General features: G+C 69.7%; 1 protein-coding gene across 2 annotated transcripts in view; it reads left to right on the forward strand.

Annotated features, from left to right (window-relative positions):
- The window catches only part of SEPTIN9 (septin 9), a 56,524-nt gene that overhangs the window by 3,719 nt on the left and 30,173 nt on the right, over positions 1-22,632 (forward strand). Inside the window, exons 1-2 of one of the 2 annotated variants that reach the window (XM_055131838.1) lie at positions 13,267-13,626; positions 21,226-21,795. In XM_055131838.1, coding sequence (XP_054987813.1) covers positions 13,572-13,626; positions 21,226-21,795 — 625 coding nt within the window. In that variant the 5' untranslated portion in view covers positions 13,267-13,571. Of the gene's footprint in view, positions 1-13,266; positions 13,627-21,225; positions 21,796-22,632 lie in introns of those variants that run through there. The other variant, XM_055131839.1, reaches the window with a different exon arrangement.

Here is a 22,632-nt window from a genome sequence, read left to right on the forward strand (position 1 = left end):
GTGTGTTCCCTGAGCCCCCCTCCGCCCCGAGCAGGGGTAGGAGTTGTGGAGGGACATGCTGACAGGCGGAGTGAATGAGGCTTTGAGGGGCTGTGGCCGGCGGCAGTGGCCGCTGTGCCGGACCTCACAGGTGGACGTGGAGGGTTGACCTGAGCTGCCCCCGGTCTGGAGAACGGGTGTCGGGCAGTGCAGTGCGGGTGCGGCTGGGGGCGGGCAGTGTGGGGAGGCGCCCCTCGGGGAGCCCGTATGTCTGGGGGCTCACCGGGCGCTGCTGTGGGTCTCCCGGGGAGGGGAGGGGAGGGGTGGGCCCCCCCAGCCCTGAGCTCCTGCTGGCCGGGAGCTTGCCGTCCCCCGGGGCGGGCGCTGGCCTGGCATGGGCCGAGCGGTTCCTTGTCCCGCAGCCCGTGTGTCCCCTGACGCCCCCAGCAGTGACCCCGAGTGCGGAGCCAGGAGTCCACCCAGCAGACAGAACCCACCCAAGCCCAGGGGTTCTCCATCGGCAGGAGGGGGACTGGGGCTCCAGAGATGGCAGAAGTCAGGCGGGGGCGCAGCGGGGGGCTCCAAGGTTCACTTTTGGCCTCAGTCACTTTCACCTGGGCCGGCCCAGCCCCTCCTGCTCTGCCCCGGATCCTGGCCTCAGAAGGGGGATGCGCAGGGACCGCTGTGTGCGCGCATGCTCGTGCATGTTCCGGAACACGTGTGTGATGTGTGCGTGTGCATACGTGTGTGCATGTTATGGAACATGTGTGCATGTGCATGCATATGTACACGTGTATGTGTGCATTTACCTGCAGTGTAGGCTTGCGTATGTGTGTGCACGCATGTCTGTGTATGTGCACGCGTGCCTGTGTATGTGCATGCGTGTGTGCGTGTGCATGTGTGTTCTGCAGCTCTCAGTGCCACCTCCCAGAGAAGGCGGGTGCAGGAAACCTTCTGTCCAGGAGGTGGCGCTGTGCCCCCTCAGGAACTCGTCCCGGCTGCGTTTCAGGCCACAGTTTGGGGTGTTTCAGCTGCGGGCCCTGGAAGGGGCAGGTGGGGAGGGGCGCCGCCACAGCATGGGGGGCACTGGAGGGCCCCTCCCCATAGCGCGAAGCAACCCGGGGCTCACCACCCTCCTGTCCCCTTGTTGGCTGTCTCGTATCCCGCTCGACAGGCCCCTTCTCCCAGCCCAGGGGGTGCGGCCCCCCATTCTGGCTGCACCCCAGCCCCGCAGCGCGCGCAGCTGCTGGTGTCATTGGCCCCGTGGAGTGTCTGCGGGGGCCTCCCCTCCCGGGGCCAGGGCCCTGTCTCGTCTGCCTTCTGCCAGGGAAGGGGGTTCGTGCCGTGAAACTCCGCACCCCGACTCCTGTCAGTGGCTTGTCCGCTTCCTGCCCGTGCCCCCCAGGACTGAGGCCCCTCAGAGCCTCACCCGGGCACCTGCTGCCGGTGGGGCCGCGGGGAGTACTGGGGGTTTCTTCAGAGTGCTCCAGAGTGCTGGGCGGGGCTTGGGGACCGTCACGCCTCCCGGGACACCCGGTGTCAAGCAGGGGTGATGTCACGGGCGCGTGTGGTGGGCTCGGTGGCCTTGGATGAGAAGTGGCCGTCTTTCCCGGCACAGGCCGCCCAGCCCGCAGCTTCTCAGCGTCCGGCAGGCCGGGCCCTGTGCTGCCCCCCGCGCCCCCCCAGCTCTGGTCCAGCCGCCGCCGGCCCCGCTGCTGACTTTCTCTACTCTTCCCGGGCTCCGTGAGATGCAGAGATTGTGAACTTTGTCCTGGCCTGTGGCGTGCCCGCCGCCGGTCCCCTGGGCACTGCTGGGGAGGCACTCGAGCACAGAGTCAGGAGTCACCCTCATCACCACCAGCGTGGCTCAAACACCCCTCAAAAAGCCCCCCCCGGGGCTGGAGCAATAGCACAGTGGGTAGGGCGTTTGCCTTGCACGCAGCCGACCCGGGTTCGATTCCCAGCATCCCATATGGTCCCCTGAGCACCGCTAGGAGTCATTCCTGAGTGCAGAGCTAGGAGTAACCCCTGTGCATCGCCAGGTGTGACCCAAAAGAAAAAAAAAAGCCCCCCCCAAAAAAAGAAAAAGTAAGGAAGGAAAGAAAGGGAAGAGAAGGAAAGGGAGGGAGGGAGGAAAAACATAGGGCCGTCCCTTTCCTTACGGCCGGTGGAGTGTGTGGTCCCCTGAGCACTGCCAGGAGTGAGCCCTGAGCACAGAGTCAGGAGTCAGCTCTGAGCACCACTGGGTATTACCCAAACATCAAAATACATGAGAAGGGGAGGAAGGAGGGAGGGAAGGAGGAAGGAGAGAAGGAAGGAGGGAGGGAGGGAGGGAGGGGAATGAAACCAGGCCATGTGAGGGGGCTTGGGAGCCCCGGCTGGTGCCGGGGGCTGCCCTGGGCGTGCCCAGGGGCCGAGTGGTCCAGGCTCACCCCTGGCCCTGCTCTCGGGGCTCCCTCCTGGCCGGGCCCTTGTGGGGCACCGCGGGTCCACGCCGGGTCGGGGCGTACGGGGCCAGCGCCCTCCCTGCTGCCCTGCGGGTCCCTCCCGCTGTCGAGGACTTGGCGAAGTTCATGAGCGATGTTGCTGTCTGTCTCTGTGTGTTTTGGTAGCATCTTTGTCAGCTTATTCTGACCTCACAGGAGAGGTGCGAGTGTTTCCTCCCTTCGTCTTTAACAAAGTTGCGAGGCTGAAGCCTCCGGGTTAGATTTCTTGCAACTTTTGAAGCTCCGAGACCACTTAAGTGTCGTTGTAAGTGCATCAGGCTCCTCTTTGACTCAGTCTAGAGCATCATTCCCGCCGGCCCTCCTGGCCCTCTCCTCCGAGGACCCTGCCGCTGGGCGAGGGGTCGGGCGAGGGGTCGGGCCTGGCCCAGGTGCTTCATTATCACCCTTGGCGGGGGGAGGCGCTGAGGGCTGCACATGCGCAGAGCAGGGCCCTGTGGTCAGTGGCACCCCCAGACCCTATTCTTTTTTTTGGGGGGGGTGTCACACCCAGCGATGCTCAGGGGTTCCTCCTGGCTCTGCACTCAGGAATCGCTCCTGGCGGTGCTCGGGGGACCCTACGGGATGCTGGGGATTGAACCCGGGCCGGCCGCGTGCAGGGCAAACGCCCTCCCCACTGTGCTGTCGCTCAGACCCCAAGACCGTATTCTTTTACTTTTTTAATTTCAGTGTTTGCTCCGGGGGGTGGGGCACACCCGGAGATACTCAGGGCTTCCTCCTGGCTCCGTGCTCAGGGACCACTCGAGGTGGGGCTGGGGGGACCAGGTGCCAGGCGTGGACGGCCAGCCCCCTGCCCACTGCGCTACCCTACCCCGCCAGTCTCCGGACGCGGTTCCGGCGGCCTCGCAGAGCCTGTGGACCCGCAGCTCTTTAAAGACGCGGCTCTGGACTCGGTTTTGTTCTGTTTTCCGTTTCCTGGAGTTTTGCTCCTATCTCCATTGCTTCCTTCCTGCCCCGGCCGCAGGGTCGCACCCGCAGGAAACAGCGGCCTCAGCTGTGCGCAGCGCTGCCGGGAGGGCGGCTGGCCGGCCGGGGGGGCGCTTCACTGCACCTGCCCTGCGTGGGCCCCCGCAAGGCCGCCCTCCTGTTGCTGGGGTGCGGCGTCTCCCCTGGAGGGTCGGGACCCGTGGGGCGCCGGCCCAGCCTCTTCCCGGCTTCCCTTCATTGCTTTTTTTTTTTTTTTTTTTTTGCTTTTTGGGTCACACCCAGCAATGCACAGGGGTCACTCTTGGCTCATGCACTCAGGAATTACCCCTGGCGGTGCTCAGGGACCACATGGGATGCTGGGAATCGAACCCGGGTCGGCCGGGTGCAAGGCAAACGCCCTACCCGCTGTGCTATCGCTCCAGCCCCCCTTCATTGCTTTTTAGCTTGAGGCTGCTTTGGCTTTGGGGGGGCCACCCGGCGACGCCCAGGGCCGACTCCCGGCTCTGACTCAGGGATCACTCCGGCGGTGCTCGGGGGACCCTACGGGGACGCCGGGGATTGAACCCGGGTTGGCCGGGTGCAGGGCCAGGCCCTCCCTGCTGTCCTATTGCTCCGACTCATGCCTTTAGCTTCTGCTGTTCTCTCTTTGGTGTTTTGGGGGGCACCTGACGTGCTCAGGGCTCACCTGGGGTCGGGGCGGGGTCGGATCCGGTGGCCGCGTGCAAGGCGTGTGCGTGTCTGCAGGGCCCCTGCTCCTGCCCTTCTCGTCACTGCTGTTGGCAGAGGGGGTCGACAGGGGCCGGGTGGGGGCCCTCTCCCCATCCTGGAGTGGAGGACACCCTGGGCTCCTCCTTGAGCTGTTGGTTGATGCACTGGGGGGGGGAGGAAGGAGGCCGAGGGGAGCACTGGAGGCGGAGCACAGGGAGCTCTGGGCAAGGGTGAGGCCGGGCAGGGCTTCCAACAAACAGCAGCTCGGCCGACCTTCCTCAGGATAACCTCAGTGTCCGAGCGGCACCGTCCAGAGGCCCGGGTGGTGCACGGAGCGAGAGAGACCGTCGGCGGTCCCACGTCAGAGGGGGCTGGACACAGGCCAGAGACAGAACTGCATGTCCGGACCCCAGCAGCCCGCGGGGCGGAGCAGCAGCACAGCTGGGAGGGTGCTGGTCTTGCGTGCGGCCCGCCCAGGTTCGGTCCCCGGAGCACCACTGGGAGTCAGCCCCGAGCACCGAGCCAGGAGTCAGCCCTGAGCACTGCCGGGTGTGGCCCCCAAACAGGAACTAAACCAAAGAAAGCCCAGCAGCCCCCTGGGTGTGGCCACACATGCCCAGACCTTGTCCCAGCCCGGATGGGGCGTGGCCTCGGCCGAGGGAGAGGGCCAGGGTGTCGGCGTGTGTGGACCCTGGGTTTCCCTCTCTGCCAGGGCCCGGAAGACAGTGCGGGGGGAGGGCTGGCCCTGCGCGTGGCAGAGCCTGCTGGGCCCCACATCGCAGACGACCCCCGGGCCCCCAGGAGTGACCCCGAGCGGGCCCTCTGCGGGCGGCTCCAAACCACACATTAAAGGGTCCAGCGAAAGCAGAAGCCGGGACACAGCAGGGGCGCGGCGGGGCGGGGGCTGGGGAGCAGGGGGCGCACGCCTGGGCGCCCGTCTCAGACGGCCACGGGCTTGGAGAGATGCGGCCCTGGGGGTCCGGGCCGGGGGACCCAGCCCGGGGGTCGGAGGTGGGCCGGGCGCCTGGGAGCCAGGAAGGGCGCGTGTTGGTTCCTTCTTTCCTCTGCGCAGAGGAAATGATTCACACGGGGGGGGGGGGGGGGTCACGCAGCCCCAGGAGGAAGCGGGATGGGCTGGGGCAGGGGGCGCTCCCCGCGGGGGCTCCTGCACCCCAGAGCCCGGGACGCCCGGCCTGCTGCTGCTCTCGCTTCCTGGAGCCCGAGCCTTTGAGGTGAAGGAACAGGAAGGGCCCAGGGCGTGTGCGGCCTCGGACCCGAGCCTGCTCCACCTCCATCTTCCTGCCCGCGGGGGCGTTTCCTGAGCTCCCGCCCTGCCCTGGCCGCTAGGAGCCTGCATGCACACGGCCGTGCACGCACACACACGCTCACACCTGCACACGCATGGCCTCTCACACAGCACCACGCACACACTTAGCACACCTGCACAAACACCACACACACACACACACACTCACGCTCACACACATAGCACACGCACGCTCATACCCACTCACACAGCACACACGCACATACAGCGTGCACACACACATGCTTACATACAGCACACATGCTTACACCACACACGCACATACTGGCACACACAGATGCACACACAGAGCACACACACACACTCACACACAGCATAGATGCACACATATACACACGCTCAAGTCTGCACACATTCAGCTCATGCACACATGCATCCATACAGCACTCACACTCACACTCACACTCACACACCCCGCACACACATGCTCACACGCAGATAGCATCGCACTTATAATACTACACATATAATACTACACTCCTACACACATGCACACTTGGTATCCACCCCCCCACATGCTCCCACCACACAGTTGACACATATGACACCTATCATATGCCACACAGGACCCACACTCCACACATGTATGATACATGCCACCACATGTATGATACATGCCACATACACGCACACATGCACGTGTGTTGCCTGTCACTCACACACTCAGATCCCTCCTGAGCCCTGGATTCCGTCTGTGGCCGGAAATGAGGAGTGTGGGAGCGGCCCCTTTGGCTCGGCCTGCGCTGAGGAGTGCAGGGGGCCCGCGGGAGGTGGCGTGTGTCATGCTGGTGGTGCAGCCCGTTTGCCCCCCGGGGAACCTGCCCGGCTGGGCACCCCCAGGCCCCGCGCATGGCCAGGAGCGCCCTCTTGGCTTGCCTCAGGGGACCAGGCGGGTCTCAGGCCCAGCTGCCCCCCTCCCCGCACCCCTCCTCTGGGTGGCCTGTGGGAGCACGGGGTGGGGAGCCCCGCCCGGTGACTGGCCACTTGGGTCAGCACCCAGCCGTCCGGCCTGGAGCTGCCTCAGCTCCTGCATGTCCTGGGCCCCCTCCATCCCTGCAGTGACCTCTCGTCCTGCCCAGCCCACTGCTGACCTCTCTGCTCCCCTCTTGTGTCACTTCCCCCCGCGGTTCCAGCCAGAGCCTGTGCCTCTTCCCCTTCCTGGTCCAAGTGAGTGAGTGCTCCCGGGGCTGTCCTCCACTCTGCTCCCGCTCCCCCCGCCACGGCAGCATTCCAGCCGGGACGGGACTGGGGCGGGGGGCCGGGTGCCCTGAGAAGCAAGTGCTGCCGGGCCTCCGCTCGCCAGCACGGGGCCAGGCCGCCCGGCGTCACCGTGCCCAGGAACTGTTTCCTCTAACTGGCTGGCCACGGGCCCCGAGCTTCCGCGGGAGCCTGGCTCTGAGGGGGCTGCGGGGCCTCGGGCTCCATCCTGGCGCCCCCTCAGGTTCCCGCAGGCCTCACCCCTCCTCAGGCTCCGCTGGGTGTCCCTGGCCCCTGCTTCAGCCCTGGGCGGGGGGACAGTGGGCCCTGCGGGTCAGCGGGGCTCTGGCCTGTGGCCACAGCGGGGAGCCTGGGGGGGTGGGGACGCCCCCACTGCTGCACACAGTCAGGCCCACTCGGCTATGTTCTAGATCATTCCTCACGCGTGTTCTAGATCACTCCTCACGCGTGTTCTAGATCACTCCTCAGAGCCGTGCCGCTGGTCGTGCTCCCGGCCTCTCCGCTCACCCTCTCCCGTGGCCGGGCGCAGAGCAGCAGCTTGGAAGGTTCCAGCCCTTGAAAATGACGTGGAGACCTGAATCCCCCGGGTGCAGGGCAGGCTGGGGTGTGGCACTTGCTCCCCGGGAACCCCGGGAAAGTCCAGAGCGGGGCCCCAGGAGAGGCCAGCGGTCAGGGCACGCTGCCCACGTGTGCCAGCCACGGGCTTGCTCCCCGGCACCCTGGGGTGACCCTGGGGCTCCCTGACTCCCGAGGCCCCGCAGGTCCTACCCCCTGCGGCCCCGTCAGCCTGAGCACTTCCGGGGGGCCCCAAAATACTCGGAAAGCTGGAGGGGCCAGATTGGGGGGGGGCAGGAAGACAGCAGGGGGCCAGGAGTGCCACTGAGCAGCGCCCGGTGTGGACAGCGGCGGCAGGTGGAGGCCTGGGCTGGTCACTCTGCCTTGGTCAGTCCCCCGTCCACTGGCCGGTCCTCTGGCTGTCCAGTCCCCCGCCACTGGCTGGTCCCTCGGCTGTCAGGTGTCCCTGCGTGCTGAGGCCTGCGTCTCTTCGGGAGGGGCCTCTAGCCTTTGGGGGCGGTGGGGGGGCATCCCCCAGAGCCCTGGGGCCGTGGGATGAAGGGGCCGGGCGTGGTGTTCATGAGCGCCGAGACGCCCTAACCCGGGCCGCCTTGGCGTCCCTCCGGCCTCTCCCTGGCCGAGTCCACCTTTGTTCTCCCCCGCGGCCCCCCAGAGGCCAGCGCAGGGGAGAGGGGCGTGGCCCTGCAGGTCCCCCGGCTGACCTGGGGCACCCTGGCCTCGTGTCAGGCCGTCTTGTCCCCACGCTGGCCTCTCTCCACACAGGAGCTGGCGGCCCCCTGGGCACCGGTGACTCATGCTGAGCCAGGGAGGGGGGCTGGGGGCGGGCACACCCCAGTACACCCCACTACACCCCTGCAGAAGCCTCTGCACAGAGGACAAAGCTGCTTTGAGCACTTGGCCGCTGGGGAAGATGTAATTATGCAGAAAGTGGGGGGGGCTCCCCTGCCCCCACCCGGCTCACCCCCCGACACCCTCTACTCGGGGCCTGTCTGGGCACCCCCAGTCGTAGGGAGGGACCCCCCAGTCCGGCCAGTGGAGACCCGCAGGGGATGCTGGGGTGTCTGTGGGGAGGGGACCCCGCACCCCAGTCCCGGCCCCCTGCCCGGCTGAGCCCCGGGTGTCCGCTGGTCTGTCCCTGCTCCCCACGGACTTCGCTGGGGCCCGCGAGGAGGGGTCCCTTGGCCTGTCCCTCCGCCCTCCGTCCCGGGCCCCCAGACCACGCTGCGGATAAGGCAGCTCTCTGCACCCCTCCGCCTGCCCGGCCACGCGGGAGCCAGTGTCCACGGCCACGGCAGGCTGGCTTGCCTCCAGGCTGTGGTGTCCTGTTCCGGCTTGGGGGTCCGGCCCAGCGGGCTCTCGAGGGAGCGGCCCACAGGGGCCCCCGCAGGGGCCGGTCAGAGGCCTGAGCAGGCCCGTCTGGGGGTGGACACGGGGGACTTCAGCGGGGGTCCAGCCTTGAAGGCTGTCCAGACCTCAGCCCTCTCCTCTCCTGGGGGGGCCTCGGGGCGGGGAGCACTGTCGGGCGGTGAGGGGTGAGGGGTGAGGGGCTTCAGCATCTGCTGTGGCTTGACGCCTTTGCCGCGGTGCTGGGAGCTGTTGTTCCCGCTGACGTGGACCAGGCTGGTGACTCAGCCCTGTCCCCACGTGGCTGCAGGGGAGGCCGCCTCCCGCCGGGTGGGGGAGGGGAGGCCGGGGACAGCAGCCGGCCTGTGCCCCCACCCGTCTCCACCCGCAGGGCGCAGGGGTGCCGGGAAGGTGGGGATTCTGGCCCGTCTCTAAGCCCCTGGGACAGGGGGGCTGCGCCGGGCAGGAATGATCTGGACTCGAACATGACTCACCAGGGCGGCCAGCCTCCCCCACCCCCGTATCTGGGGCAACTCACCAGCGGGGGGGGGGGTGTGCCCAGATGTTTGAATTCGCTCATCTGCTCATCTGGGCTTCCCGGTCACGCACAGGAGCACATGAGCACCAGGGCCTCAGTGCGGCAAGAGCAGTCATTGGCGCAGCCGGCACTGCACCCCTCCCCACCCTGCCCTGCGCCCCTCCCCACCCTGCCCTGCGCCCCCTCCCCGCCTCTGCCCTGTGCCCCTCCCCACCCTGCCCTGCACACCTCCCCACCCTGCCCTGCGCCCCTCCCCACCTCTGCCCTGCACTACTCCCATCCCTGCCTTGTGCCTTTCTCAGCTGCCTTGTATTCCTGCATCTTCTGTGAGCCCCTCCTCACCTCTGCCCTGCACCCTCCCTGCCTCTGCTCTGCACCCTCCCTGTCTCTGCCCTATATCCCTGCTTCTGCCCGGTGCCCCTGTCCTCCTCTGCTCTGCTTGTCCGCATCCACTGTCCCCTCCCCCCTTCCTGACCCACTGGGCTCAGGCCACTGCAGTGAACTGCAAGTGACAGCCAGGACAGCAGCCGCCGCGGCCGGGCCGGGCTGGACTCGGGGAACTCCAGGCTGACTCAGCGGTGCGCCGGCAGGGCAGGAGGGGCACGGGCTGGGCCCCCAGCAGCCCCCCTCGGCCCTGCAGGACGGGGCTTCTCTGGAGCCAGGCCCTGCCCGGTGCCTGCGGGGCCAGGTCACCGTCTTGTCCCCACCAATGCGGCCGGGAGAGAGGGGCCCCCAGCGCGGACCTGGACACGCCTCAGGCCCCGAGCACAGGGGGCAGGAGGGGAGGCTGCTCGGGGCCTCGGGCGGGCCTGTGGGGGTCAGCCTGGAGCCCCCTGGTGTGTCCCCTGCAGGAGCAGCTCACGCCCTGCCCGCGCCCTCTCCGTGCCAGGCGGCCCACCAGCCGCCCCCCACTCCCCGCCGAGCCCCGAGTCCAGCCCCACCTTCAGGGCCCCTGAGCCCACCAGCACTGCTGGGGGCCCCCTAGTCCCCCCCCCCGTCCCTACCTGGGGGCTCGAAGCTGCTGTCTGCTGGGCATCCCGAGGGCCCTGGCGGTGTCCCCCGGAGAGAGGACCAACGTGGGCGATGGGGCCAGGAGGCCGCGGGGGCACTCGGGCCTCCCCGGGGTGCCTGGGAACAGAGCCACTTGTCCTGGGCCCGCAGGGAAATAGGGACCGAGTGTCAGAGCCCCCAGCCCCCCTCTCTGCGTGGGAGAATCACGAGCAGGACGGGGGACCCTGGAACTGCGCAGAATGGCCGAGTGGCTGAGCCACCGGCCTGTCCACATGGCGCTTCTCCAGGGAGGAGCTGTGGCCAGGCCCCCAGGGGGACTCTGCACAGCACCCTGGGGGGGACCCAGGGGGACCCTCCACGGTGCTGGAATCTGCGTGGGCTGCGTGCGAGGCCCGAGCCTGCCGCCCGCTCTGGGGAGGGGAGGGGAGGGGAGGGCAGGGCAGGGCAGTGGCACCAGCCTGGGGACACGTCAAAGCCCTAGATAGAAATAGCCCCAGAGGAATCGCTGCCAGTTAGGAAAAAGCGAGTTAAAGGCAGGGAGTGGGGGTGCTTGGAGATGGGGGGGGGGCTTGTGCAACCCCCAGCACCGCACAGAGACCCTCATGCACCGCCAGGGGTGACCCTGAGCACCCCCAAGGGAGGCCCCAAGACAAAAAGCAAAAAAATCATGACCAACAACAAACAGAAATTGAAACAAGTTTATTTAACAACAGAAGAGAAAACTATCCTGGGGGCGGGGAGAGAAAGGGAGTGAGTGAGAGACTGTGTGTGTGTGTGTGTGTGTGTGTGTGTGAGTCTGTGAGAGACAGTGTGTGTGTGTGTGTGTGTGTGAGTCTGTGAGAGACAGTGTGTGTGTGTGTGAGTCTGTGAGAGACAGTATGTGTGTGTGAGACAGTGTGTGTGTGAGAATGTGTGTGAGAGACAGTATGTGTGAGTGTGAGACAGTGTGTGAGTGTGTGTGAGTCTGTGAGAGACAGTGTGAGTGCGTGTGTGAAGGTGTGTGTGAGGGACAGTGCGTGTGTGAGTGCGTGTGTGAAGGTGTGTGTGAGGGACAGTGCGTGTGTGAGAGCGAGCGAGAGAGGAGGGGAGAGATGCCTTGCACAGTCAGCCGGGCGGGCTCCATCCTCCGCGCCAGCCCCCAGCCCGTGCCCCCCGGGTGCCCCGCAGCCGCAGGAAGGAGTGGTGGGGCCGGGCGGGCTGCCGCTCAGCGGCCTCGGCCTCCCGGGCGGGAACAGGCTCCTTACAAGGACGCGCAGGGGCGCGGCAGGCCAGCAGCTCTCGGCTGCGTGTGACCCTGACGACGCCGGGGCGTGCAGCCTCACAGGACATGCGGGAAGGCCTGAGTGGGGGTCTCACGCGCCCCGGGCGGAGCTGGGGGGGTCTGCGCAGGCAGGGCCTCAGGCATTAGGGAGGAGAGACGATGGTTGCGGGGTCTGCGGAGAGGTTCTGGGGTGCTGGCCTTCTGGATTAGTTGCCGTATGGGAGCTCGCAGCCTGCAGAATGTGGGGGGCTGCGGGAGGGGCCAGGGCGCCACCGGTGGTCCCTGGCCGGGCATCTGGCCCGACGGTGCCCTCAGCTCCTTCCCACGTGACCTCCCCCAGGGCCCCAGGACCTCTGCACCCCCCACTTATGTGGCTTGCCTTTGGGGGGGCCACCTACTCGCCAGCCCATTCCAGGGGGTCGTGTGTGAGGTGGGGGCACCTGGGGGGTCCCCACCCGGCCATTCCATTGCTCAGGTTTCAAAGTGGAGCTTGTTTCCCCCCTCTCCCCCGCCCCTGGTGGCCCGCTGGAGGCTCTCCGCCCCGACCCGGGCTCCTGCTCGGGAAAGGGGGGCTGGGCCCGGCCTTATTAACGTCCCGTCCCGGAGCCCCAGGAAAGTGATTACAGGCCGGGGAGTGATTGAAGCCGAGGGGCGAGGCGGGAGAAGGTGATCATTACCGCGGGGGGCGCGGCCGGTTCCCAGCTCCCCCGGACAGAAACAAAGGGAGACGCGGGGCGCCCGCAGCGCACACACCCGGCGACCTTCCTGGCCTGGCCGGGAGTGCGGCCAAGCGGGCCAAGCGGGGGCAACCGGGGGGGGGGGGGGGGCGGGGGGGCGGCGGGCAGGCCTTCCTGCGCGCGGGGACCCCCTGCGTGCGGGGACGGGGGCTCCACCGAGCAGAACCCTCCCAACTGGAGGCGCATGGGGGTAGGGGGCTGTGGCTCCCGGCAAACACTGGCCTTCAGGTTTGGGGGCTCTGGGGGCTGGGGGTGCACCCTGGCGCGGCTCCCAGGCCCCGCCCGGCGCACAATGCGGGCCTCGCTAATCTGGGGCGCTGAGTGCCAGCTCCGCGCAGAACAATCCCGGGGCGTGCCTGCCCGGCCAGGTGCTGTTACCAAAACACGGGGGACAATGCAGACCAGACCGGACCAGGTCGCCGAGCCCCTCCCCCGGGCCGTTGTGTGTGGGGGGGCGCAGGGACTGCCAGGCGCCCCTGCAGCCGGGGCGTGGGCTGGCCCGCGGGGCCTGACACTGGGGGCCAGCGAGGGTGGATCCGGGGAGGCCGGGGTGTGTGCGCGCGCGGGATGTCTGTGGCTTTGCGCCCCCGCTCCACAAACACCCTGCGTTGAAAATAGTTCAAAACATCCAAAGCATGAGCGGGGAGTGCCTCGCCGGGCTTAAAAGGGACCGGCCGGCTCGCTGCGCGGCGCGGCGCGCCCGGACCCCCTCGCCCCCGCTCGCGCGCTCGGAGCTGGGGGTCTGGGGCCCGGGACGAGCTGCCCGCTTGCGGCGGGTGCCCCCTGGCCCGCTCACCTGCCGGTCCCCGAGAGGCCCGGGGCCGAAGGTCAGGGGCAGGAAGCCAGGGGGAGGGCGCAGCAGGAACGCCCCCCCCACGGAGGGCCTGCCAAGCCTGGGGTCCCCGGGGGGCGGGGCAGGCGGGCCGCGGCGTCCTTCCTTGGGATTCCAGAAGCCGAGGTGTCCCCTGGGCTTTGCAGCAGCCCCTGCCGCGGGGGTGGGGAGGTGGCCCAACTGCTGTGTCAGCGCCGCCCGGTCGGGCCGGCCCACGTCCCGGGGGGCCCCGCCCCAGGGCCCGGGGGTGGGGCCGCGGTGCCCCCCTGGCGGCGCGCCGGGCCGGGAGCCAGAGGCCGGGCGCGTGCGGGCGCCGAGCGCGGGAAGGCGGCGGCGGCGAACTTTGTTTGGCGGCGTCCGTGCGCTCCCGCGGCCCGCCCCGCGCCGGCCCCACATCCGCCCACATCTGGCGCGGCCGGGGGAGGGGCCGGGCCGTCGGTGGCGTCCCCGGGGCCGGGCCGGGCCGTGCGGGAACCCGATCCCGGGCGCGGCGCCGCCTCCCCCATTCATTCGGCCGCGCCGGGGGCCGAGGGGCGCGCGCGGGGCTGCGGCGGCGGGAGCGCGCAGGGCCCGGCCGGCGGGGGCGCGCCTCGCGGCCCACCCGCCACCATGTCCGACCCCGCGGTCAACGCGCAGCTGGACGGGATCATTTCGGACTTCGAAGGTGGGTGCGGGCGGCCGGGGGCGCCGCTGCAGGCGGGGGGCGCCTCCTCCCCGAGCCCCCTCCCGGCCCGGCCCGCTCGGGCTGCAGCCGCCGCGCCGCCGTTGTTTGCGCCGCCGCCCGCCGCGGGCCGGGGGCTCGGCCCCCGCGGCGACCCTCCCCGTCGGCTCGCGGCGCCCCGCGCCCCCCGCCCGACACGGCCGGGGAGGGCCGCGGAGCCCCCCGGCGCGCGGGCCGCCCGGGCGCAGCGCGAGGACGGCCCCCGCCCCCAGGCCGAGGGGCTCGGGGCCCCCCGGAGCCGGGCGGGCGCGGGGCACGGGGCCGGGGGCCGTGTGCGGGGCGGGGGGCGGGGGCGGCGCCCGTCGTGGCCCCCTGCCCGCCGGGCCGCGCGTCCTGCGTGCGCCGAAGGGAAACGCACACAATGGTCGCGGCCGGGCGGGACCGGGGGGCGGGCCGGGACGCAGCCCCCGCCCGGGCAGAGCCGTCGGGGGCCGGGCGGGGCGGCCGGGGCCCCCACCCCGCCCCCCAGAGCCACCGCGGCCTGGACCCCGGGTGTGGGTCAGCCCCGTCTGCGGGACCACCGGGGCCCCCGCTGGGGTGTGTAGGGCCGGGCCGGGCTAGCTGGAGCCAGGCTGGGTAGGGGAAGGTGGGTGCGCGGCCCGGGTCTGCGAGGCACCCCCGGGGGGCGTTCCGGGAGGGCAGGGCCATGTGGACCTCGAGGGCTCCGGGTCTGCTCGGGTCTGGGCCATCCCCTGCGGCCGCGGCCGGCCCCGGCGCCTGCGAGTGACCGTCGGGGGAGGGAGGTGGGCGCCTGCCCCCTGCCGGCCGCCCGCCGCGCTCCCCGCGCCGCCCCGGCCCCCCGGATTGGGGGGGGGAAGATCGGGATGCGGGGAGGGGGCCGGATGGGGAGGCCGAGATTGGGGGTCACGTGGTGTCGCCGCTGTCACCAGTTTTGGTGGGGCCGGGGCTCTGCCAGCTCCTGGGGCGACAGTTCCGAGCCTGGGGGCGCCCTCTGGGTCCGTGGGCTTCAGGCGGCCTGGGCCAGGCCCCAGAAGTTTCCGGAGCTGCCCTGTTCCCGCGGGGTGTGCAGCAGCCTCCCAGAGCCCGCGCGGGGCCCGCTGTCCCCGGGAATGAGGTGGCCTTGGATGAGGGAGTGGCTTTGGGGGCACACCCGGCTGTGCTTGGTGCTTGGTTTTGTTTGGGGCAGCGGTGCCTGGTGGTGTGCAGGGCAGCTGCGTGCAGGGCAGATCCCCGCTGTGTCCCACTCGGGGCTGACTCTGGGCTCAGTGCTCAGGCATCACTCCCGGCAGGTGCTGGGGGGACCCCGTGTGGGATGAAGCCGGAGTTGGCGCTGAGCAGGGTCAGCGTCTCGCCCGCTGCGGCCCCGGGCGGGATCAGAGAAGGGCTCGCCCTGGTGACCGAGGTGGCCCCGGCTGGCCCCGAGGGGCACAGAGAGGTCAGTGGCCCGGAGGAGGCCTTGAGCCGAGTTGCAATTTGGTTGCCACTGGAGGGGACGGCAGTGGCGTGGGGTTAAGGAGAGGCCAGCGCGGCCGGTGGTCAGCTGGACAGTGCTGACCTGTCTCCGCAGCCACCGGGCTGGCGTCTGTGCGGGCACCGGAGGAGGGCGTCGCCGCGCCCGGGACCTTGGGCGCCGGCGGCTCGCGTGGTGCGGTGGACTTAGCCCGTCAGCAGGCGCAGGTGGGCGAGTGCAGGGGTGGGGGGGCAGGGCTGGACTCCCGCCCTGGGGCCAAAGGCTGTGGCAGCGCCAGGGCCCCGGGGATTGGGCCCCTGCCGGGGACGGGACTGCCCTTCCTTCTCTTTTCCCTTCCTCAGTTTTGTTCTGGGGTCATTTTTCCCAGAGCGAGGGCTGGTGCTCAGGGCTTACTCCTAGCTCAGTGCTCAGGGGTCACCCCTGGCGGGGACCTTGTGGGATGCCAGTCGAGCACTTGTAGGGCCAGCAGCCTCCCTGCTGTCCTGCCCTTTGGGACCCCGCCCCAGCCCTGCGGGCCTGTGCCCCGGGAAAGGGCACCGCTGCGGCCGAGTGCCCAGCTGGCGTGGCTGGGGCATCAGGCGCCCGCGGGCAGCGCTGGCACGGACGAGGCGAGGTCAGCGGGTAGTTAGGGTGTCCGAGTGGTGGGACCCTGAACACCTTGCTTTCGGGTGTCGGAGCCGGGGACTGCCTGACGGTGGGGGTCTGGGAGCCGGAAGGTGCTAGAAGCACAGGGGGCCTCTCTGCCCCCCACCTGTGACCAGGGGCTCCCTGCCGGGCCCGGGCATGGAGCTGCTGAGGGCTTCCCGGGTGCTGAGGACCAGCCCGAGCAGGGTGGGAGGGAGAGCCCTTGGGTTGGATTCCCGGGATCCCCTGGGGTCCTGACCAGGAGTGATGCCTGAGCACAGAGCCAGGAGTAACCGGAGCATTGCCGGGTGTGGCCCAAAAAGCCAAAAAATAGAAGAAAACAGCAGAAGCGCCCCGCCCAGGTGCCGGCATGCGGGACGCCGAGCCCCACCCCCTCCCCCAGGACTCAAGGCACAGATGGACCCCCACGGTGCCCTGACGGTGCCCTGCGCGGTCACAGGGACCCTCGGCGGTTGCATCTTGGGGGTGCAGCCGCGAAACCCAGGCCGGCCAGCGGGTTCCTGCCCGTGTGGGCGGCGTGGACGGGCGTGGACGGGGCTGGCCCCCGGCTTTCTCGCGGCTTTTCCCAAATTTGGAGGCCTCCGTGTCGCCCTGACACAGGGCTCTGGAGCCCGGCCTGGAGTCTGCGGGCCGGGCGCTCTGCACGGGCTGACACGCCCCCTGCCACCCCTGACCCCTGAGCTGGGCCTGGCGCCTGGGCACTGGGGACCCACTCGGCTGTTTGGTCTGCACCAGCTCCCCGGCTCGACCCCGCGCGCTAGAATCTTCCAGTGTGTTGTCAGTTCTGGCAGTGCCAGGGCTCAGGAATGCAGGGAGGGAGCAAGGCCGACCACAGGCTCCTTGGGATATAAACACCCAGAGCCCCCACCCGCCCCAGGCTGCCGCAGTCCCAGCCCCGGAGGGAGACAGCCGCCCCTGCCCCCGCCCGGCCCCGAGCCTCTACCTCCCCTGGTCATAGAATCCCGAAGCGCCTGCTGAGGTCCGCCCTGGACCACCCAGCCCCAGGGACGGAGGTTTGAAAGGGGCAGGACACCCTGTCGTACAGGAAGTGGGTGGGGGCTCCCGGCCAGCCCCCCTCATTGTCTGCCCCTGGTCTCTCAGCCCCCGGGGGTCCCGGCCTGCTTCGTTGGCTGTCCTGGGGCCGGGTCCCCTGGGAATGAGGAGCCCCTCCCCCGCTGCCAGGGCTTGAGGAGGCTGGGGGCTGACTGCTGGGGTCCTCCCCCCTGCGCCCGTGCTCCCCGCTAGATGCAGGCCTGGGTGACCTCCCGCTGGCCTCCACTGGCCTCCCCCCTCACAGGCAGGGCCCCGGGGGGGAGGGGGGCTTCCTGGGTGCACCCAGGGGTGTTTGAGGGACCCTGTGGTGCCAGTGGAGTGTGTGAACCCCCTGTTCTCCCGGGTCCGGGGGAGGGTTGTGGGGCTGCGGGAGGGAGGCCCTTGGTGGCGAGTGTTTATTTAGCAGCTGTCCGTGGGAGCCAGCTGAGTTCTCTTGGAGGTCCAGGGGGTGGTATCCAGCCACAAGTCCAGGCGCCATCAATCCAGGAGGGCGCCCTGGAGGAAGGCGCGCAGAGGGTAGGAATTTATTAGCTTCTCTTGCAGTTGTGCTGCTTTGTAGTTTATTGGAAGAGTGGGTGCAGCGCTCCTGGCACCCAGAGGGAGGTGAGGGGTGAGGGGAGGGCTGCAGGTCATCTGCCTCCTGGCCAAGGGGTGGGTGGGGTGGGAAATTGGGTGACTGATCCAGGCGGGGGGGGGGGGGCCTCAGGGGCTTTTGGGGGATCCAGGCCATGCTCCCGGAGCCTGAGAAAAGCACAGCTGACCTTGGCCGACCTTGGCTGACCTGCGGCATTGGGGCGCGGGGTGGGGGGTGGAGGGACAGGTGTAGCTTTGCGATGAACAGGGGAGGGGGAGGCGGAGCTAATGGGGGCCTCAGCCTGGCCCTGGCCTCCCCCTACTCCTGAAAACAGCTGCAAAGCCCCGCTCCCAGCCCCGCCCCGCGCCCCTCCCTCAGCCCTAGAGCCCCGCCCTCAGCCCCCTCCCAGCGCCCCAGCCCGCGCCCCACCCTCAGCCCTTGAGTCCCGCCCAGCGCCCCGCCCTCAATCCAAGCCCCGCCCCCAGCCCCGCCCCTCGCTCAGCCCTCGCGCCCCGCCCCAGCCCCCTCCCCGCGCCCTGCCCCCAGCCCCGCTCCCTCTCCCCCTTCCGGCCGCCCCCCCCCCCCCGCGCCCCCGCCAGCTGTTCTGCCTGGAGCTTCCTCTGGCCTTGCCCCTTGGTCTGCACAGCCGGTTCCTTGGGGGAGGGGGCGCAGCTGTGGGGGACGGCGTCCTGGGGCACTGGCGCCCCCGGAACAGGGCAAGGACAGCCGGGCCGGCCCTGGGCTCCAGCGGGTCCCAGCTGGAGGGAGCGCGCCCCGCTTCCCCCCCCCTCCGTGGGTTGGCCCGTGGGGGCCGGGGCGGGTTCCGGAGACTGTCGGCCCGGCCCTTCCGTGGGCCAGGGCCCACCTCACCTGCGGCCGGACAGGCCCGGGCCTGGGGAGGGGAGCCCGCGGCGCGTGCGGCGGGCCGGCCTGTCCCCCCCTCCTCACTGGGCGCCGTGGCTGCCCGAGGACCCCGGGTGTGTCCAGCCCGTGGTCTGTCTCTTTGGGGGTCTTGGTGGGGGGAGGCCAGAATCCCGCGTGGACGTGCCGTGTGAGAGGTAGTGTCTGGTCACCGGCTGGACTCCCCGCAGCACGTGGGCATGCAGAGGGCACTTCCCGGCCCGCCCACCTGCAGACTGGCCGCTGGCAGCCCTGGTTTGTGCGCTGGAGCGTCTGGGGGCAGCCCCGGGGGCCCCCAGCACTGTGGGGTTCTGGAATGTTCCGGGAGGTCAGTGAATGCTGACCTCGTGGGTGCGGGGAGAGACAGGCATGGGAACTGGCATTTTCTTTCCGGCCAACTCTGGAAACTGAGGCAGGGGGGCTGAGTGGGTCGTCGGGGGGGGGCTACAGAGGGACCCTGCTGGCCTCTCTGAGGCTCCTGCCCCAGCACCCTGGCCGCGCCAGGCTCTCCCAGGACCCAGGGGCTGCGGGGAGCCCTCCCCCCCCCAGGACTCTGCTGGAGCGCCTTCTGGAACCTTCCTGTGCCGGCTCCCGCCCTCTCAGCGGAGCCACGCTGGGGGCCAGGCCTGCGCGGTCATCGGGGTCACGCGGTTCCGAGGCCCTCCCTTCCCCCTCCCCCCCACCCCTGCCCCGGAGGTTCTGGAGCAGCTGGACTCTGGGGCCCGCTGCCCTCCCTGGCTGACCTCTGCTCCCGGGTCACTGTCCCCTGTAATTAGGCCAAAGCTCATGCCAGCCTGGGGCACAGCTTCACCTGGGCCGGCAGCCCATGGTCCCGCCCCCTGTGATTGACGGGCGGCTCCACGCCCCTCTCCCACACTGTGATTGATGGGAGGTTCTACCCAGCCCTCCCCCACACTATGACCTGCGCCCCACGGCGGCCCCTGGCTGTATGTACGTGTGCATGCCCATGTGTGCATGCTCACATGCATTTGTGCACATATTTATGTACACATGAGTGCATGTGTGTATTTCACATGTGTGGTTTGCGTGTGATTCATTGTCATATGAGACGTGCATGCTCGTGAGTGTCCATGTTCACATATGTGACATGTGGGGCCTACCAGTGTATATGCACATGGCAAGTACAGGTGTGTACACATGTGGCACGCATGCACGTATGTAACAGATACTGCATGCACTTGGCAGGAGTACATGTGTGTGCTGTGTGTAGCACATACATGCATGTATGCATGTGTGTATTCATGTCAGCCGCGTGGCTCTTCCGGAGAGGCATCTCCCTGCTTGAGACCCCCACCCCGCCAGGGTGCCCCTCAGTCTGCTGATAGGGGAGGTGGTCCCGCTGGGCTGGCTGAGGGTCGCCCCTCCCGCACCGCCCTGGGGGGCTGTGTGCCTGGAGGCGGGCACAGGGTAAGGCACATTAAAGGGTCCCTTGGCCTTGCAGCCAGAGCCCCCCTGTCTCTGCTGCCAGTGATGGGGAACCTTTGACCCCAAGAGACCCGAAAGAAGGGCTGGCGTCCTCCCTGCAGGCAGGCCGGAAATTCTTGCCTTATCTCGGCATCTCCTGCCGGCCTGCCCCCCTCCCCTCCCTCCTCCCGGGGCTGCAGTGGCCTGGTGCTGGGCCCCCCATGCTGTCCTCACCCTCTGGGTAGGGCTGGGGGATGGCACTGGGCGTCGGTGCCCCAGGAGCCCTCCTGAGTGACGGGCCAGGAGTCAGGCCGGCCACTGCCAGGGGTGGCCCGAAAGCAAAGGGCAGGAAGGCCGGTGGCTCAGGGCGCGGTGGCCCTGCTGCTGCGGGGGGGGGGGGGGGCTCAGCTGTCCCCAGGCGTCCTGGCCGCGGGAGCCCCCCGTCAGCACCCGGAGCCTCCTGTGGTCACCCCGTGAGGGTTTGTCTGCGGGGCCCTGCGAGCTTCGTCCAGTCCTGTGTGCCCACCTCTGCCAGACGCGAGCAGCAGTGGGGACCCCAGACCCAGACCTGTCCCCCAGCGCTGCAGGGCCCTTTGCTGGGATGAGGTGGGAGACAGACAGACATGTGGAGGGCATCTCGGGAGGGACGGGGTGCGCCCTGGAGCCCCTATTTCGGGCCTTTTTTCGTCCTCCTGGGCTTGGGGACGAGACGGAACCAAGCCTGGCTCAGCTGTGCGCAGGGCAAGTGCTCTACCCACTGTGCTATCTCTCTGGCCCCAGGCCCCCATTTCTGAGGCCCCCTGTGCCTCCCTCCGGGGGGATGGGCTCGTGCTTGGGCGATCTGGGGTCACCCTGTGCTCACGCTCTGCAGCGCGTGGACCCTGGCCTGCAGCGCCCACCTCCTGCCGTGGCTTTGCCCCCCCGTGCTGGGAGAGGGTCTCTGTGTGGGGGTCGCGCCAAGGACCTCCAGGCAGCCAAGGAAAGTGCCGGCGTCGGGGCTGCCCGTGGCTCAGGTGCCAGCCCTCGGCCGCCGTTGTGGGAAGGATGGGGTTGCGGGAAGGATGGGGTTGCGGGGGAGACCCGGGGGACCAGAGCCAGTGGGTTGGTTTCTGACATCTCCAGCGCAGGGAGTTCTCAGCCATGTGGGCACGGCGGGGCCGGCGGCTGCCCGGGCTGGAGTGGCCAGTGTCCCCAAGGGCACCAGCCCTCCCTGGAACTGGGGCCTTGGTTGCCACGGGGGCATGCCAGGGCCTCTGGTTCCCGCTGCGTGCAGGGGGAGAGGTGCCCGGACCACCGGGGTTGGTGAAGGCTGGGGGAGAGAGGGAGGGGGGAGGGGGGAGGGGAGAGAGGGGGAGGGGGGACGGGGACAGGGAGGGGGACGGGGAGGGGCGACGTGGTGTCTCGGCAGGAAGACTCCCGGCCCCCTGCACCCGCCCCCGAATGTGTGTCCTGTGCGCTGGCCCCTGGCCCCGAGCCCCGCCGGCCGCTCACGCCTTCCCCCCGTCTCTCGCAGCCCTGAAGAGGTCCTTCGAGGTGGAGGAGGTGGAGCCGCCCAGCGCCACGCCGCCCCGGCGCGTGCAGACCCCCCTGCTGCGGACCACGGTGGCCAGCTCCACCCAGAAGTTCCAGGACCTGGGCGTGAAGGGCGGCGAGCTGGCCGGCCGCCACGCGGACCCCCTGGGCCAGCGCTCGCCCAAGGCCGCCCTGCGCCGCGTGGAGCTGCCGGGGCCCCGGGCCGAGCCCGCGCCGCGCCGCTCCGAGCTGTCCATCGACATCTCGTCCAAGCAGGTGGACGGCGCGGGGGCCGCGCGCTTCGGCCTGAAGCGGGCCGAGGTGCTGGGCCACCGGACGCCCGAGCCCGGCCCGCGCAGGACCGAGCTGACCGTCGTCAAGCCCCCGGAGACGCCGCACCGCAGGATGGAGACCCCCGCAGACACGGCCCCCAAGAGGGTGGAGATCCAGGTGGCCAAGCCAGCGGAGGCGCCCCCCTCCCCGATCCCGGCCCACGGCCTGGAGGACCCCGAGCCCCCCACCCTGCCCAAGGTGCAGCCCCCTCCCGAGGCGCCGGCAAGGAGTGCGGAAGGTGAGCGCCGGGGCCCGGTGTGGAGGTGGGCACCCGAGGGACCCCAGGGCAGGTGGCTTCACCCTGCGGGTGGCCTCGCGTGGTGGGAGGCCGGGCCAGCGGTTGGATTTCTTTGGGGAAGGCGGGATGGTTACTGGCCTGGGCGGCTCACTTCCCAGTGCTCGCTGGGCTGAGGAGGGTTTGCAGGGGTCCTCAGCGGCCCCAGGCTGTGTTCCCACGGGCAGCCTGGGCGGGCAGGGCTGGGCTGCGTCCACGCTCCACGGGGGCCGGCGAGAGGCAGGGGCAGCTGCTGGACCCCAGGGCTGTCCAGCCCGTGGGCTTGGCAGCAGAATGTTCTAGACTTTCCGTCTGCCCTGTAAGTGGTTTGACAGTCGTGGCCGGAATGCGTTGTTCTGGTGTTTCCCGGTGTGCACTTCGGGGTGCCGGCACGTGGCCCCGGACCACCCCCCCGCCAGCCCCGCCGTCGCCTCTGCTTCCTGTCCCTGCCCCCGCACGGCCCCCTCGCCTCGTCCCGGCATCTGTGGTGTCCCTCGTCGGCCTCGGCCGCAGTCACCGCCGTGGACGGCCGCGCCTGCACGTCCTTCCTCCCTGCCCCGGCGGACAGGCTGGCTGTGTCCTGCACTGTCCACTGGCCTCCGTGATGGGCCTGGGCTGCTGCGGCAGCGCTCCGCCTGGTCCTGCGGGTCAGGGGCTGGGGAGGCCGGGGGCACCTCTGCCTCCCTCTGCCCACCGCCACGCCGGGCACCGGTGCCTGGGCTGCTCCATCCGTCCCCATGCAGGCCCGGCTCTACCCACGGCGCCGAGTCCTCCCGTCCTGCCCGCTGTGCGTCCAGCGCC

This window comes from Sorex araneus, chromosome 3 (genome assembly GCF_027595985.1).
Source record: "Sorex araneus isolate mSorAra2 chromosome 3, mSorAra2.pri, whole genome shotgun sequence".
In the NCBI taxonomy this organism is placed as follows: Eukaryota; Metazoa; Chordata; class Mammalia; order Eulipotyphla; family Soricidae; genus Sorex; species Sorex araneus.